Source organism: Ixodes scapularis, unplaced genomic scaffold, assembly GCF_016920785.2.
Source record: "Ixodes scapularis isolate PalLabHiFi unplaced genomic scaffold, ASM1692078v2 PGA_scaffold12__126_contigs__length_90152505, whole genome shotgun sequence".
NCBI lineage: Eukaryota > Metazoa > Arthropoda > Arachnida > Ixodida > Ixodidae > Ixodes > Ixodes scapularis.
In genome coordinates this window covers 19461220-19475916 of record NW_024609838.1, presented here as the reverse complement: position 1 = coordinate 19475916, position 14697 = coordinate 19461220, and the positions used below count along the sequence as shown (strand labels likewise).

At 45.5% G+C, this 14697-nt stretch overlaps 1 protein-coding gene across 1 annotated transcript in view; it reads left to right on the top strand.

Annotated features, from left to right (window-relative positions):
• Positions 1-14697, top strand: part of LOC115316029 (lysosomal Pro-X carboxypeptidase-like) — a 60629-nt gene that overhangs the window by 21096 nt on the left and 24836 nt on the right. The window contains exons 7-9 of the mRNA XM_042289342.1: positions 2919-3073; positions 4557-4694; positions 10239-10426. Coding sequence (XP_042145276.1) covers positions 2919-3073; positions 4557-4694; positions 10239-10426 — 481 coding nt within the window. The remainder of the gene's footprint in view (positions 1-2918; positions 3074-4556; positions 4695-10238; positions 10427-14697) is intronic.

The following is a 14697-nucleotide window of genomic DNA, read 5'->3' as shown; positions in this document are numbered from 1 at the left end:
GACCTCGGGGGACCCTCGGGGTCACGTGACATCGGGGGACCTTGACATGAACCCTCCTGAGGTCACGTGACCTCAGAGGGTCACGTGACCTCAGGAGAATCACGTGACCTCAGGCGGCCACGTGACCTCAGTGGGTCACGTGACCTCAGTGGGGACACGTGACCTTCAGAGGTCATGTGACCTCAGGGATCACGTGACCTGGGGGTCACGTGACCTTGACAATGACGATTTGGGCGTCGTCAGTGACGTCACTGATGACGTAATCAGTGATGATGACGATGACGATGCGGATGCCAATGACGTCATCAGTGACGTCACTGATGACGTCATCAGTGATGATGACGATGACAATGCGGATGACGATGACGTTATCAGGTTGCATGCAACCTGGATTGCATGCAACAGGTTGCATACAGATCGTTGTATGCCAGTTGCATGCAACTCCCGAAGGAACCCGAGGTCCTCCCGAAGGAACCCGAGGTCCTCCCGAGGTCCTACCGAAGAAACCCGAGGTCCTCCCGAAGGGACCCGAGGTCCTCCCGAAGGACCTCGGGTTCCTTCGGGAGGACCTCGGGGGGTTCACGTGACTCCAGGGGGTCACGTGACCTCAGTGGGGTCACGTGACCTTAAGAGGTCATGTGACCTCAGTGGGGTCACGTGACCTTAAGAGGTCATGTGACCTCAGGGGTCACGTGACCTTGACAATGACGATTTGATGTCATCAGTGACGTCACTGATGACGTCATCAGTGATGATGACGATGACGATGCGGATGCCAATGACGTCATCAGTGATGATGACGATGACGATGCGGATGACGATGACGTCATCAGGTTGCATGCAACCTGGATTGCATGCAACAGGTTGCATACAAATCGTTGCATGCAACGATTTGTATGCAACCTGTTGCATGCAACCCCTGAAGGAACCCGAGGTCTTCCCGAAGGAACCCGAGGTCCTCCCGAGGTTCTACCGAAGAAACCCGAGGTCCTCCCGAAGGACCTCGGGTTCCTTCGGGACGACCTCGGGTTCCTTCGGGATTCCTCGGGTTTCTTCGGAAAAATTTGCCCATAATGCACCGCGCGGTTACGCCGACGGCGACGCCGACGCCGCTCAAGCCGGAAACGGGCGCCTAAGAGCTGCGCTCTAAAAAGTACATTTACCACACAAACGATGTTACGAAAAAAGAATTTCAGTGGCAACTCAGTAATGCAAAAAAACATGTCATAAAACAAAATCAAGAGGTTATGAGCAAAGTTTACGAAATGTATGTCTAAAAGGCGAGAGCAAACAGCCACTGCTGGTGAGTAGGCAACTATACGGACCGCAAATAAGGGATGAAAGGGGATTTCGCTGAGTAGTGGGTAGAAACAAGCCTTTGCCTGTATTCACTGATCAAATCAAATCAAATCAAATCAAATCGAATCAAACTTTATTTCCCATTAAACATGCAAATTCGCGTTCGAACGCGAAGACCGAACGCCGAAACATTTTTGACCCGTTTACCCAAATTCTAGTTTACTATCTTGTGCTGTCAATCAACAATTATTCTGAACTTTGATGTGTATAGAGAACGATTAAAAATCTCAGAATGACAACGCGATACTGAATTATGAACAGTAAATGGGGACCGTATACGATCAAAAACTCCATGCTTATCAGTGTGTAGAAAAAGCAGATCGTATTAAAGTGGTCCTAATTAAACCAAAATTTGATAATGATTGAAATCTGAATCGATATCTCAAGTAGGTCAGGCTAAATATTATAGATAGGCTTCGTTGTTTGCGATAAAAACCGATAAATCATGAAAATTAACCCCCGAAACGGTCTTCTCAAAATCGAAGAAAAAAGAAAAACCCCGAATTCATAGTTTCTTCTAACAAAACAAAAACCACGTTTCACGAAAAACAAGGACACACCTTAAACTACGATTTAATTTTAAATTGACGCAGAAAGACACCGGATCTGTCGGAAAAAAAAAAATCAACCCCGTAAAAGCATCTCTGAATTCGAAGAAAAATATACCCACAACACACGGAAGCCTATTATAATTATGGTCCATTCCAACTCTCGCATTCTGCGCGCCGCCATCTATGTCCACTGCACTGTGAAACGCGTTCTGAACATATGCAATAGCAGCACTCTTCCGCGAAATATCAGACGCTGCGCATCCGTCTGCGGCGCAGTGATTCGACATTTCTCGCCTCCGGTACGATGGACCCTCCGATACGAACTGCGCATGCGCTGCCACAGAAGACTCGCACATACGCATTTCGTACTGGAGGGCCCATATCGTACCGTATCGGATACGCAAAAACGGTCCCCTTAAACTCTCTTATTGACTCTAGGGACTGCACGCACAGACGACGAGGTTCCGACCCTCTCTAGAGCTCCTCTATGGTGCCTGGAGCACGTCTCCGACTGGTGTGTTCACCGCGTCCAATAGAGTGGATCGCCCGATTTCCGCCTTGTGACGTCATACAAGTGTCACGTGGTCGCCGGCCGCGACCCTGGCGGCGTCACAGCAGAGGTGGTGGATGTGGCGGAGGATGGTTCTGCTGCGGGTTGTCCTCCAGCTTGACGATTCCACGGAAACCTCCGGCAGCCAGGAGCTGGGACGCCGCGACGACAGCGACACTCGCATTCGCTCGTGCTTCACGCCAGCGTTTCTACGACCAACCGCTAGGATCGCGACATCCGACAGCGTGACACTCCGGCTTTGGTGACGTCATTTGTTGCTACCTCGGGACAACGTTTGATGCGTGGGCGAAAGGGACGCTAAACACACCTGTCAGAGACGCGTTCTATAGGCACCGTATAGCTTCATAGAGGCACTGCAGTGACTATAAAACAAAGCGATTGACGAAACGGTCACGGAAGTTTGAGTGCATAAATCGCACGCTCCTTTCTGTAATCAGAGCAAGGTGCCAAGACCCTGCAACAGCAGCTTCATCAGTGCCATCCCGTGGATGCGAAAAAGTTCCTGGACCTGAGGGAAAAATTTAGTGGCATTTATATGTTAGCGGCCACGAGAAACTACCCACGGGGTATAAACAGGACAAGCCCCGTAAAGGCAAGTTAATTTAACCAAATTTTAATTTAGAAATATATGGCGGATCCGTGTTGTGTCCTGCAAACGAACACCTTGGCTTATGTAAAAATAAAACCGTAAATTGTAAAACAAAAAGCGTAATGGTTTGTGTTGAATCGGATAACTGCTGCAACGGTCAAGACGCTACACACACTGCCGCACACAGTTAAACTGCAGCGTTTCAATTTAGCGCAGTTGCGTCCCTTTAAATTTAGTGAACGGTATTGATGTGACAGTGTCACGTCACTCGACGCCATGATGTGACGTGACGATAAATCCTTTTTCTAGCTTTCTAGCGGAAACTTACACGTTAAATATGGGCAATAAAATTTCACGCTAAACTTAAGAGAAAAACAAAAGGCTTGCTTGGCACTGTGATTCGACGTAGCAGTCTCCGATCTACACACAAACGCACCCGGTGATCCGCTAAGAATCCTTGCCAATAACAGCTATAGTAAATAGTAATAATAATAATAATAATAATAATAATAATTAACTATTTTTGTTGTTACTTTTAGAGCGCAGCTCTTAGGCGCCCGTTCCCGGGTTCAGCGGCGTCGGCGTAACCGCGCGCGTTGCATTATGAGACGTCACAGCTTGCCCGCTAAATTTAGCGGGGAAACTGAATTGGTGTTCAGTTCACGCGACTTCAATTTCCGCGCTATATTTATCGAAGAAACTTAACCCGCTTAACTTAGCGGGGAAATTCTCTCGCTATATTTTGCGGAAAAATGTGCAGCTAAATTTAGAGGGAGAACTTTTCGCTAAATATCGCAGAAAAGATTTTGCTAAATTTCCCGCTAAATTTAGCAAAAATTTCTCGCTAAATGGGAGGGGAGCAGGAGAGGAGGAGGGGAGGGTACGGAGGGGAGGAGGGCCATACCCTCCCCTCCGTCCCTCCCCTCCACCTCCCGAAGAGCTGCGCGCAAATTCGGCATTACGGAGGATCGTAAACGTCGTCAAGTTTTTATCAATGAGTTTCAATTTAGTTTTTATTGTGCTTTAGAAGAATACCTTAGGATCTAAATTAAAACTCAGCGATAATTTTTGTAAGCGTATTTGATTTTTTTAATTGAATTGTTAATTGACTCGAAATATTCGTGGCGAGTTTCGTAATTGTTACGGTCATTACATCGATAGTGGTAGCCACGTTGCGCGACCAATTGCCCAAGGCAGTTTCATCCCTCCATCATCTGACAACAAAATGCAATTTGTTACTTAATAGGCACGTGGAAGCTTCACGAAAAGCGGCTCGGCGCCAACTTGTCCGTGCGATGGTATTGAGGCAAATGTCGTTTCCGCAGTGTTGCAACCCCGCTCAACCTTGCGATAACATGGCTTCGTGTTTCGTCTCAATCGTGCACGTTCTCGAAAACAAATATATCTTTTATATTTTTTATACGAGAAAGTCGTGGACTTGTATTTTAAATAGATTCCGATGCTTCTATTTCTTTCCTCGTCGTAGACGATTTGTAGCTTTTTGAACAGGACGTTCAGTGATGACATTGAACTTCTGCAAGCTATCTACAAAGGCGTCAAAGGTCAAATCAAACCAAACTGCTCCTCGAATCAAAAGAACGTCAACCTCGGAGCGAGCTACCAAGTTCGTATGCCATTTCCACGTACATACACATTGATAGTTTTGGTTTAATGTTTGGTTATAGTCACAATATGTCTGACGTGTTTGCTGAGATGGAAACAAAGTCGCACATGTCCTGTTTCCCAGAGCTGGTTCTGACTAGGTTCGCGCAGCGCTACCAAAGGTTGATGGGCGAGCGAGTAGCGCAAGCAGTCGGAGAGGCGCGAAAGGAGAAACTTCCCTCTTACCTAGGCTCTTTTTTCTTACTCTTTCGTAAATTTGCCCGACACCGAAAAGTCGCACAAAAGCGGCTTCCCCCCTCTCTCTCTCTCTCTCGCCAGTGACTTTTAGTGCTCTGCGCGCAACCAGTGAGCTAGAGTATGGACTCATTAAACAAAGAGTTGGGGCCGAAGTTCACAAAAGCGCGCCGATTAGACTCTGGCGACGATGACTCGGCGCTTTTATCGCCGAAGCTTTATCAGCGCGCTTCGCGAACTTTTGGCTCCAACTTTCTGTCTGACGAGTCTATAGGATCGAATCATATCCTCCTCTATACTTACAAAGCCTGGCAGATCGCCACGAAAAGCGGCCGCCGAAACTGAAATGGTAGAGCGGCAGAGAACGAATGAGAGGAGAGCCACGTGGGCGAGCGCCCCGCTGCGGCGAGACGCACAAACCCACTTCTCCCGAGCGATGTAATGCCTGCTCGTGCTCCTCGCGTTCCTCGTGCTACCGCTTCTTCTCTCGTCAGGTTTGAAAACCACGTTTCGGGTCTTCGCCACTGCAAAAGCTGTGCGCTGACGACCAGGTTCCCCGAAAAATGTTATGTGCCACCAGATCCTCGCGCCCCAGATTTGCGACCGGGCACTCTATTGCTTTGTCGTCAAACTACCCGGCTTTGTGAGTATAGAGGAGGCTATGATCGAATTTTCGGTCACGTTTTTGTAAATAACGTGTTTTGAGAGTCGTGATTCAAAGCGTACGGTGATGATTGTGCGCTGTGGCACGTGCTTCGAGTTTGGAAGTCTGTAAACGGTGTGCGACTTTTTGAATCAACCTATTAGATGTCTAAAGAGTAAAAACGCACGCAAGCTGGGGAATGACTTTCATACTGCGAGCCGAGATAGGGAAAATAAAATAACGGACACACACACATCGTCTCAATCTCTTCATGAGATTGAGACGATGACGGTCTCGACGATCTGTCTACATACAGGGTGTTTTTTTTTATTCTTTCAGATTTGTTAAAGGAAAAGCCGTGAAAGCTACATTTATTCGGTTTGTGCACGTGGGTTATACGGCCAGGCGGACGTTATGTGGGTGGCTAATCTTTGCAATAAGTCGGCTAATTAATTAAAATTAGTTAATTGACTTTTTAATTAGTAAAAATAGACATACGGTTCCAATTAGAAACTTGTAGAGCATCATCGAAAACCACCAAATTAACTCTCTTTAGAAGGATGTAACGCCGGGGCAGCATTTTACGACGTTCTGTAAAGACGCTGCTTTTGGGTGCATTTCTAGATTTCAGTTTCTTATCGGAGCGCATCTTTGCCCCCGCAGTCCTTCTCCCCGGTGGTCGAGGCGCGAAGCAACCCCTCGCCTCCCTTGTAGAATGGAGGGAAGTAGGGCGCACGTGTGTTGCGCGTCTCAGCCACTGAAGAGCTGGAGCGCGGGCGCGTAGATTCGCTCCGATAAGAAACCGAAATCTAGAAACGCTTCCAAATGGAGCGCTTATTCGCGACTCGAGCGACCTATAGGGGGCGCCACCACCAAACAAACATGGCGGCTGGGTCCAGGTCGCGTCGGCTCGGCCGGGCCGCCTGAATGGGTGGCGCATTCAATTTAAAAGATTTCCTTTTGTTTAATGCCCAATTTTATGGGTATTTGAACTGAGACGGTTAAGTGTAGCCGGTGCGCATAAACTTGCCGAGCATAGTTTTGTTTTGCCGGTGTTTTTTTGTTCTTTTCATGTCAAACATTCGTTTCGGAGACTTCGTTCAAAACGGAAACTATGGGCTCCGGAGAAATGGTAATAGACTCTAATTAGTTTTGATCATCTAAGGAAAGCAGCGATGGCTACAAAATTGTTCCACCGAGAGTAATTTTTAGCTAACTCGCATGCCTCGACCATGCGACTTATCTGTCCGCGAAATTACGAAAATTAAGCAAACGCTTCTTGAGCTAAGGAGCATGTAAACCCGCTGGCGCTTCACCAAGCAGCTGATACTCGTATTTAAATTCAGGATTTAGTAGCAATCGAGAAGTCATTTTGACGAATATGCGGATTATGTATTATATTACGTACTATGTCCCACTAAAGCGATATTAGTATATTCTTCGGGTTGAAATATGAACTTAGTTGACTAACTATTAGGTGAACTGCTGAATAAAAGTATATTTGAGAGACCGAGAGATACTACTTAAACTTAGTTAAATGGTTCTAGCCGGTAGAACGGAGACGAATGCGGACAAACTGAGGAGTCTTCATCGGAGATTCACTCAGACCTCTCCGCATTGAACTTGACTTCGAATCCTGAACGAATAAAATGAGTATCTTTTGTGGCCGGTCAATCTGAGCAATGTAGACGTATATTGCTGCTGGCTTCGACAGGGGTTATAATATAAATATTAGAGGCGCGATAGATCCTAATACCGTGACAGCTTCTAACTTTGCGAGACGCGTTCTCCACCCTTTGAAAGCAGATAATTTCCCTCATTAATCATATGCAGCGAGCAGGTTTTCTGAATCAAGTAATTGCGAAATCAGCCCAACTCCTTCAGTGTGGTCTTTTGCGGCGAAAAGCAGCCAAGATGAAAAGCCGGCGTTAGTGGCTAAAACTTGAAGCTAATCGAGCACAACCAAACTCAAGAAAAGCAGCTATCGAACCTTCCCATTCACCTGAGTGCAACATTGGTGTTCCCTCCAGTGAAACACCTCGTCTTTCGACCTCAGTCCACTGTTCTACATCCTTATAAAGAAACCACTTATCAGTTACCAAGTAGTCGTCACTTCTAATTTGATTAGAGACAGACAAGAAATCAAAACGTTTTTCCGTGATTCTTCCCCATCCAAAAAATTGAAAGCACGCTACCGTGTGTTGTGGAGTAACGGGCTTTCAAGCACGTGATGGAAAGAAACAATCTACTGAGGCTTCACCACACTAATGAACGCTCAGGCAAACTTAAGAAATGTTCGGACCTTCGTCAAATTACATTGCTCGCCCCCGCGCCGACAGCACGTGTCCGAGAAAACCACCAGAGACGCGGCGGGGCGCGGAGCGACCTGGACCGACTGGTTCCCGGTTTTCCCGCTTGGCGGCGTCCGTTTTGCTGGAGTCGCGAATACAGAACGCCGTAAAATCCTGCCCCGGCGTTATATCCTTCTAAAACGAGTTGATTTGGTGGTTTTTGATGATGCTCTACAAGTTTCTAATTGGAACCATATATCTATTTCACTAACTAAGAAGTTAATGAACGAATTTTAATTAATTAGCCGGCTTATCGCAAAGATTAGCCACCCATATAATGTCCGCCTGGCCGTATAACCGACCTGCACAAACCTTATAAGTGTAGCTTTCACGGCTTTTTTAAAACAAATCTAAAATAATAAAAAACAAAAACAAAAAACACCCTGTATTAGCTTTTCTTTTAGTTCAATATAACGTACAAATTATTTTCGTGACATTGGGTTTCCAAGGGAAATGGACCTTCTGAGGTCTCCTACTTGTTTATTCTAATACTGGGCGTACCTTTTCAGCATAAAGAGACCACGTTGTGCTTCGGTTGCGTACACGATGCGGTTGGCTGCGTGTGACGTTTCATACGAAGCGCAAATGTCCTGTGGACTGTCGGTCAGAACTCAATGGGAGTTCACGGAACATAGTCAAACGCGCTCAAACGCTATGTATGAATGGGCCTATCCCACAGTCCTTTGGGAAAGGATGGGAGAGGGGGAGAGGTCGGACTCCATTTGAGTGTGGCGGTGTAGGAAGGGGGGGGGGGCATTGTTGAATCGCTAGACTTTTAGACTTTGTAAAAGAAGTGAACCCGTTTTCCTTCATGGCCTCGGGGACGCTTGGCGTGCGAAATTTCACCATACTATATTCGAGGCTCCGACTCTAGTTGTGCAGAGCTCTTCAGGATGAAGTTTATCTAATAATGCTTCACATCATTGCTTGTTTGTTTTCCGCTTTTGAATATTCAAGAGTGCCGAAGTCCACTGTCGGTCAAGGAAATGCCAACTTGTTTTACTTGCACAGGGCACTTGGAGATTCCTCGGTGGATGGAGCCGCGATGGTTATGATGACCCCGCCGACGACGAGAACGAGAAATGTCCGGATCAACCTAAGAGCGAGAAGACGTGCAAGGCTCAAAGCCCAGGTGTCGGTCTGCATAGCTGGGGGATCCAAGTTCGTCATATTTTCGATTTCATATGACCCGCTTAATCTCGTTTTTAGAAATTCGGCTTCCTTTTGGTGCAATATGACCCTTTTTGGAAGTCTGCGCCGTCGCCTGCCCGCCATTGCTCGATCATGTACTGTCAGCATATGTTTTGGATACGAGTGTGACGTCAGTGTTCGGCGAAGACTCGGATCCAATCGCGCGGTCCGTGCCCCGAATATCGCGACCATCAATGTTGCTTGATGGACATTTGAAAAGGGTCTATTAATTATGTCGTATGTCTGATGCTCGAAAAAGTAGCTATGGCCACTGTCAGCTTAAGAAAGAAATAGCTCTTGCCTCTTGAGTCGTCTTTCGGCGGTTCTTATTGGATAATGCCGCAATGTTCATCGGCTTTTAGGCGTTAACAAAAAAACTCAGAAGTGGTACGTCCTTCGTTTTTTAGACTGTCGGTAAATGTCCACTTACTCCGTGTTGTTTTAATTTTTATTTATTGAAATTAGACGAACTGCGCTTGTTACTTTAAATGATCTTGTGCACAAGAAAATAAAAAAATACTAATTGTTTCCGTCGCGAGCCTTCAATTAGATTGTTTTTTTTTTTGCAAACCAGCTTTCTTAGAAACATCGCGTGATCTGTGGACCGTGTTTCAGTTCTATTATACGTAACATCTACTTGATTATTTTGGTTAAACGATTTAAATATATGGCAAGCCACCGAGTGGTTGATACTCGGTCAAGTTAAAACTTCGCTTTTTCTGCATAATACTCAGATATATTTTGCAATGACCAGTAACATTTTTATGCCGGGAATAGACAGTCTCCCTAATATATCTTTTTTTTTTAGTGTAAAGGTCGACAGACGAGAAAACATGTCACCGAGTTTATTGCACGCGACGATAGAAGCAGAGAGAAGCAGTCACCTAGCTGTGTTTGGAGATTTGTGTTCATAAAAAAACAGACGTTGACTAAACATGAATTCTTGGGGGTGATAGAGCTGGCCAGCAGATTTTTCTGAATCTCAAAAACACGGCCAACAATGCAGTTTCGCAGTGGAACAAGCTTCACACGTCCGTGTAATAGCGACCTTCTGATAATGCAAAACGTCCAACAAACGCGTGATTTTAAACAATATTTATGATGGTGCATTTGTATTTTGTTACAGCTATGCAACGAAATGGTATGGCATTTTTGCACCAATGGTAAGACGGACATGTTCTATGACAGTCCCTTGAATTTAACGGACGACATAAAAGAATGCCAAGAGAAGTACGGACTAACGCCTGATGTGAACAAGACTCTGTTGATGTTCGGTGGAAAGAACATCTTGACGGCTTCAAATATTATCTTTAGGTAAGCCTATGTCATGGAGGACTTCCCGAAATGCCTCGAGATTTTGGACAAAATGTATAGAGCGGATATGTAGACGCTTTGATTACGAAGTCGAATTATCTTGGCTGGTGGTCTATCGGACGTATCCTCAACCGTCGGTACAAGATTCATAGTGAAGTTGTTTATCAAGATACGAGAAAAAGCTTTTGTTCCTTTGTACTCTAAAGAAAATTTGCCGCTTCTCTACCGCGAAGGCTCCAACAATAAGCACATATAGAAGCGTATGAATATGGGCGAGTAGGTGATGTATTGAAACAGAAATAACAGCGTAAAAATGTCTAGAAGCCAATGCACGCGCCTGACATCATCATTGTTGAATGCCCGACCAGCCCCTAGCGAAAAACATGCTGACTCTCAACGACAGTCAGCGGATTGAAGCCGCTTTAAATAAATACAAAAACCAGTTTCGCGTCTTCCGACACTGTAATTTAGTACGGAACTGCAAGTAGCTTTTCGATTTCTATTCTTAAGTATCGGGGTGCAAATTTTTTTTAATGAAGAGTTACAACTAAAAAGGAAGGAAAAACATATTTCCTGTGATTGATTGGTGTGCAATTAGGCCCTTTTTTACTAAAAGTTAGAAAGCGTTCTTGTTTCTCATTGGAGCATTTTTTTTAAATTCTTTTTGTTCTTCGTGCTATATAAAATGCCCCAAACCTCCACAAATAAACTTTTCTCACATCGACACACACAAAAAAAAAAAGGCCTAAATGCATAAAGAGCCACGAAATCATAGTTCCTTAGTTGTAAGTTCTGATTGCAACGTATACTCTGATGTTTTCAAACGAACATTAAAAAAAAAAATTCAACACCAGTCAGATTTAGGACTAAATTGGAGCATCAAAGCATGAAAGACTAAGTTTGAAAAATTATCTAACGCTGGCTCAATATTTGGTCTCCCGCTATATAATTGCCCAGAAAAACACCCAAGGTGATTATTTCCACCGATCGGAGCGCAGCGGCGCGTACCCCTCGTGAGCTCCTAATTTTTTTATAAACTATCGAAGTTGCAAACCTTGAAGGGTGTGCGCAATTAGGAGTCGCAGAAAACTTCTATGACTCTCAGGTAACGTTAATAACCGCTTTACTTTGTTCACTGCTAAGCCGACGCGGCCAAGTTGCGCACCGCAGTCACTGACATGTGAAGAGGCGCAGGGTGCGGTATATTAAAACGATAGCTGCATTAAAGCGATAGCTTTAAGGGACCGCAGCCTGCGCTATTAAAAACGGTAGATTTAAGCGGCGCTTTACCACGAGCCGATAGCTTTAAGCGGCACAGCTCGTGTCGCTTAAAGCTAGTGTCACAGAAAAGCCGGATTTTTTTTTTTGCGACACGATACTTCGGCGTCGGAGGAGTCGTGGTTACGGGAAAATTCAGGTTGGTCGATAGGTTCATGAAGTTATAGCTACGTGACCTGGCGCGGGAATTTCGAACAACCCACAACGCTCACGTGAAACGTGGCGTCACGCGTGGAATGAAAGTGGTGGATGTTTCAAATGATTTCACTGTCGAGAGTAATTCATTTGCCTTAAAAAATTAAGAACTTTAGAAGGAGACGGGATTCGAACCCACGACCCTTCGGTTGCGAGCCAGACACTTGGCCACGCAGATACGCTTGCCCGGCTTGGGAACGAGCGAGGGTTTATATGTTTAACTATCAGGTTACACTCTCAAAGGCGAAGCTTAAGAGTCTTCCTGCATTTTTTTTTTTTATTTAGGCTTCTTGCTTTGCGATTCGTTCTTTATCGTTCTTTTAAAGGCAAATGCGGAAATCTCATTGTTTACGGAGCGACCGCAACATGCCAAGGAGGCAGGACTCACCACGCCCTGTGTTTCTTGTACATTCAGTGACTAAACGATTTCGTCATATTGGCGTGCGCATGACCGAGAAGGAACGCTTCTCACTACTTCTACAATATTTTAGTACACTCTTACTTCAAGTATAAACTATCGACGACAGCGCACTCTTTCACCTGTGCCCGACTCTGTCCGTTTCCGCCAACTCTGACGCCCACGGCGCATTGTAATTATGTTCTTGCACGTCATGCTTGCGGCAATATCGCTCAGCAGCTATGAATCCGAACGGCACCCGCGTCTTCCATCCCATTGCTTGTGTCCTTACGCAAATCTCCATGATTGGAATTTGGATAATGCGTACACCGCAGGTTACACGAAAAGGAACAAGGTATCGTTCCTTGTTTTCGACTTTTATTCTTTTCTTTTTAATCAGAGGCGCTCTTTAGAAGTTTATTTTCTCACATAGATTCAATAGTTTTCGGTATCTATATACAGTGTTGGATGAAGATCGGCTTTTATTTGAGTTTATGTAAAAAAAAACAAACATGCCACGGCCGAAGGATCTTCTTCGGTCTAGTACAAAACAAAAATAGTGTTGTAACTAATTCTTGCCTGTGATTTTTTTTTTAATTCAAGAATACAGCTTTAAGTAGGGATGTTTCGGTTTTTCCCGATATTAATGAAACGGACTGGTATTACTTTTAAGGGTTCCTAGCAGGGGTGGCCAAAGCGACATGGTTTAGAGACGCCGACAAAACTACCAAAGTTAAAAGAGCCGCAGAAAAAAAAAAAGTGGGAGTGGAGGAAGTACCTTTAACAAGAAAAGAAATATAGAGAAAACTGTATTTTTTAAAGAGGGCAAATCATAATTGTGTACTACAACAAATAACACCAGGCAGCAGAACGCTTTTTCAACCGCTACGCAAAAATGAATGCATGGTTCGCTAGCCAGCCTCTGCCCCTGACGCCCACTATGCGTATGCGGTTCGAAATTCTCTCTCGAACGATAAAGGAAACAGGGTCACTGGGCACATCTATATGTGTGAAAAAGCAGTCCAGCTGTATGTACGTAGTGTAGTACAAAGGCTGCCGAGACTGTGAGCCTCTTTTTTGAAAGGCTCGAACTCTTTTCGTCTAGGGGACACAGGAAAAAAAAAAAGGGGGGGGGGGGGGCACGCTTACCAGAGAGCCGCCAGCCTCACTTGGACCCGCAAAGAGTCGCATGCGGCTCGCGAGCCGCAGTCTGGCCACCCATGGTTTATAGCTATTTATTGAAAATTAAGCCCCTTGCCCAGGGGTCGGTAACCCGCGGCTCGCGAGGCAGTTTGATGTGCGGCCTCCGACACGACACCAAAAAAGACCCCCCCCCCCCCCCCCCCCCCCCCTTACTGTCCCCCCTTCGCGACTTTCTGTCCGGACTTCTCCGTGTCTGCTTCGTGACGACTCAGCCCGCCGCTGCAAAAGGTTGCCGCACCCCCCCCCCCCCCTTCCCCCCTCCCCTCCTAGTCGGTGCTATCAAAATTGGGGAACACCAAAAAACACTGAATTAAATCTTTCTTAAAAAAAGGAAGCTTTACAGGAAGAAATTTGCAACTAAGGCATTATTTTGTACCTCTTTGAGTCTTTTTTTTTTTAATTTTGTGACAAAAAACCTGGAAAACGTAGATTTCCTGTTTAGCACAAAATATTAAGAAAAATACAGAAAAAAAAAACTGCCAAGAAAAAAAAGTTGTTCTCACAAGCCCGAAAAAAAAACAACAAAAAACAACCGTATTTGCAGAAAAAAAAAAAAAATACTTCCCCCTCTAAAATAAAAACAAAACAGAAAAAAACACCTAAGGTTTTCAAGAAAACTAAACCTCGAAAACACGGAACCCCATTTATAACCAATTAACGTCCGTTCGGCGTATTGCAGTAACGGAGGCCTTGACCCATGGTCTGCCGGTGGCATCCTAAAGAACCTGTCGAAGAACCTGGTCGCTGTCTACATGCGGGACGCCGCGCACACGCACGATCTGTTGGCTTCCAATCCCGGAGATCCACGGTCTCTCGTAGAGGGAAGAAAACGGGAAAAAGGAATCATCAAGAAGTGGTTGCGGCAAAAGTCGTCACGACGCTGAACAACTCGTGGGAACGTTACGCCGAGAAGATGGTAAATGCCGATCGGGTTCCTGACCCACCTACCATCGAGTATAATAAAACAATCCTGACAAACGAGTGAGATGCATAGAAAACCTTATTCGTGGTTAGCCAGACTGGTCCTGAACCCATCGAATCTAATAATCATTCCGATCTAAAAAAGTAATTGCGTTGTGTAGTCGCTTAGACACCGCGAAGTTTGTTGGCCCCCAGGGGAGTCCGGAACTTCCGCGGTAGATGAGCAATTTAGCCATCACAGTATGAGTGCTACACTGGCGCCTTTAACGCTGTTCGC